General features: G+C 34.4%; 1 protein-coding gene across 1 annotated transcript; it reads left to right on the forward strand.

Annotated features, from left to right (window-relative positions):
- Positions 1–373: 373 nt before the first annotated feature.
- On the forward strand, positions 374–2433 carry LOC131156347 (glutathione S-transferase-like). Its single transcript, XM_058109963.1, has 3 exons — positions 374–603; positions 1377–1425; positions 1550–2433. Exons 1-3 carry the CDS (start codon positions 388–390, stop codon positions 1996–1998), a joined length of 714 nt encoding a protein of 237 aa, XP_057965946.1. The 5' UTR covers positions 374–387; the 3' UTR covers positions 1999–2433.
- Positions 2434–2816: the final 383 nt, after the last annotated feature.

Genomic DNA, 2816 nt, shown 5'->3' on the forward strand with positions numbered 1-2816 from the left:
TTTGACTCTTACCTAATAAAATAAAAATCAAAAGATAAAAGCAAGAGTTAATTAAGGAACAAAAAGTATTATTAAATATATTAAAATAAACATGGCATGTTAATAATATTTTTCAAAGTAAGAAAGAGAATAACGTCAAATAAAATGTCAGATGGTCGGTCGTTTTTTTGACTTTTCAACTGTAAGTTTTTCAAAATAAAAAGAGTAACACTATTATGTATCGATCTGTAATACCACAAGCCGAAACCCTTAATCTTACAAAAAAAAAAAAACAAAAATAATTATAAGAGAGAGAGAGAGAGAGAGAGAGAGAGAGAGAGAGAGGGCAATTTCCCATTATTTTAATGTTGAGGCTCACTTATAAAAAGGGGGCTCGGTTGTCTTCCCATGCATCCATCTCTATCTCCATCCTTCCATTTCCATAGCAGAGGAAGATCAATTGCTTTAGTTTTAATGGGGGGTTTGAAGGTTCATGGTCTCTCATTCTCCACATGCACCATGAGAGTTCTGGCTTGCCTCTACGAGAAAGACTTGCAGTTTGAGCTGGTCACTGTGGACATGAACGCCGCTGAACACAAGTCCCCGCCTTTCCTCTCCCTCAATGTAAGTGTTACCAAACACAACGCCCCCACTCCAACGTATTTTGCACTACCCTCCATCTGTTTGGTTCCAGAGAAAGTTCTTCACGATAAAATTTTGATTGATCAATCCTTCATCATGAGAATTTTACATTTTAGAACTGTCGATTTAATATACAAACACCCTGATTTGACTCAAAATCTTAAACAATTTAGTTTTGAGCATATCTATGCATTAAAGTCACCCATCTTTTACTTAATTTTATAATGTGGAATAATTATTTCAAGTAAATTTTCAACAAAGAAGATGGAGAAATAAAATAGAACTTTGGAGAAATGAACTTTTTTTTTTCTTTCTAAATTATCTGGTAGAATTTAATAAATAATGTTCACTGCAAAAATTGCAAGTAACTTTATTAATTAGTTGATTGTGTATAATATTATATTTATATTTATCCGAGATTAATATTATTAATACTCATACTAAACTATAAATTTTTGAACATTTTGTGATAAAAAATCATTTTCCCCAAAAGTCCGTTATAACTTTAAAAATATTTTTAAGAAGAAAAAAATTACTAACAAATTATTTAAAAAAAATTTTTGGTCATCGAAGAAAATGAAAAGAAAAATTAAAATAAAACAAAAATCTAATTTTACTTATATTAATATTTATTTTTTCTTAGGTTTTAAGCATATTAAAATAAATTTGCATTTTTAATATTATTTGAAAAATTACACTTATTTTCTTTTAAAAAAAAAAAAATTTGTTGACCTTTGGTTGACTTTTTGGTGCAGCCGTTTGGTCAAATCCCAGCCTTTGAAGACGGTGAACTGAAGCTCTTTGGTACAAAAAAAGTCCTCACAACTTTGCTTTTTCTTTTTGTTTTTTTGGTGCATTTGTGTGTGCTTTCCGCTCATACCATTAATGGGTGTATAATGGTTTGACTTTGATCTTCCTTGATCCGCAGAATCAAGGGCAATAATCCAGTACATCGCCCACAAGTACAAATATAGTGGGACCCAATTTGTCTGCACCGACTCCAAAAAAATGGCCATCGCAGGGGTGTGGGTAGAGGTGGAGGCCCACCAGTTCAATCCGGTGGCAGCTAAGCTGACATTTGAGCTAGCCCTCAAGCCACTGATGGGCATGACTGCTGACCTGGTTGTGGTGGAAGAGAATGAGTTGAAGCTAGCTAAGGTTTTGGACGTATATGAGGCTCGACTGGCTCAAGCCAAGTACCTAGCCGGGGAATGTTTCAGCTTGGCTGATCTGTATCACCTCCCTTGCATTCAATACTTGATGGGGACGCGTGCAAAGGAGTTGTTTGCATCACGTCCCAACGTAAGCGCGTGGTGCACTGACATCATGGCTCGGCCTGCTTGGTCAAAGGTGCTCGCACTGCAAAAGAAACCCTAACTAAAAAGATTCTACTCATTTGAAATCCACCCATCACAAGATGTTATATTGATGTTTGAATACATTAAAGTGACATTACACTCCTGTCAACTAGAATAATACCAAATCACATCTTAGATTTATCTAAGTATTGAAGTAATATCTTGCGAGATTGTCGGGTTTCAAGAATTAGATGAAGGAGTCGTACTATGCTAGTCTTTTTTGACCTAATAAGTGATGAGTGATGGATGGAACTTGGGTAGATAGCCCTAACAATAATGATTTCTTCTTCTTTTTTAATTTTCGTGAAGAGCATGTTGTGGGTGGAGAATTTTAGGTGCTTTGTGTCATGCATCTCGCGTGATTTGGCTTGTTGTGCTTATGAATGTATGCCTATCTACCTTGTAGTTAGTTGGAATCAAAGGTGGACAGTAATCTGCGGAAGTTGATGGTGCATTGTGTTTTGTTGGTTATTAATTGGGTATAATAGTTATCTTGTTTCATTTTTGACTTCTTGTTTTAAATAACATAATAGTTATTTAAAAGATCGAAATATCTTTAATAAAAATAAAAATCAATCCAAGCTTTTGTTTTTTATTTTTTGGTTACCAAGATTGTTCTTAATTATTCACTATTTTCCAATGGAGGGAGGTCCGGGCAGCCTTGCAATGCAAAATGAGTTAAACACCCTTCTCCTTTGACGCTCTATCTCATATTTGTAGTTTATAATAATCTAAATTAGAGGTGTTTAATTTAACCTAGCCTAATTGCAAATCACCAAAACAAATCCATCTACACGGTTTGTGCCTCCGATCTGAAGTAGTGCCACTTTTTTTTTT

Source organism: Malania oleifera, chromosome 5 (genome assembly GCF_029873635.1).
Source record: "Malania oleifera isolate guangnan ecotype guangnan chromosome 5, ASM2987363v1, whole genome shotgun sequence".
NCBI classification, from domain to species: domain Eukaryota; kingdom Viridiplantae; phylum Streptophyta; class Magnoliopsida; order Santalales; family Ximeniaceae; genus Malania; species Malania oleifera.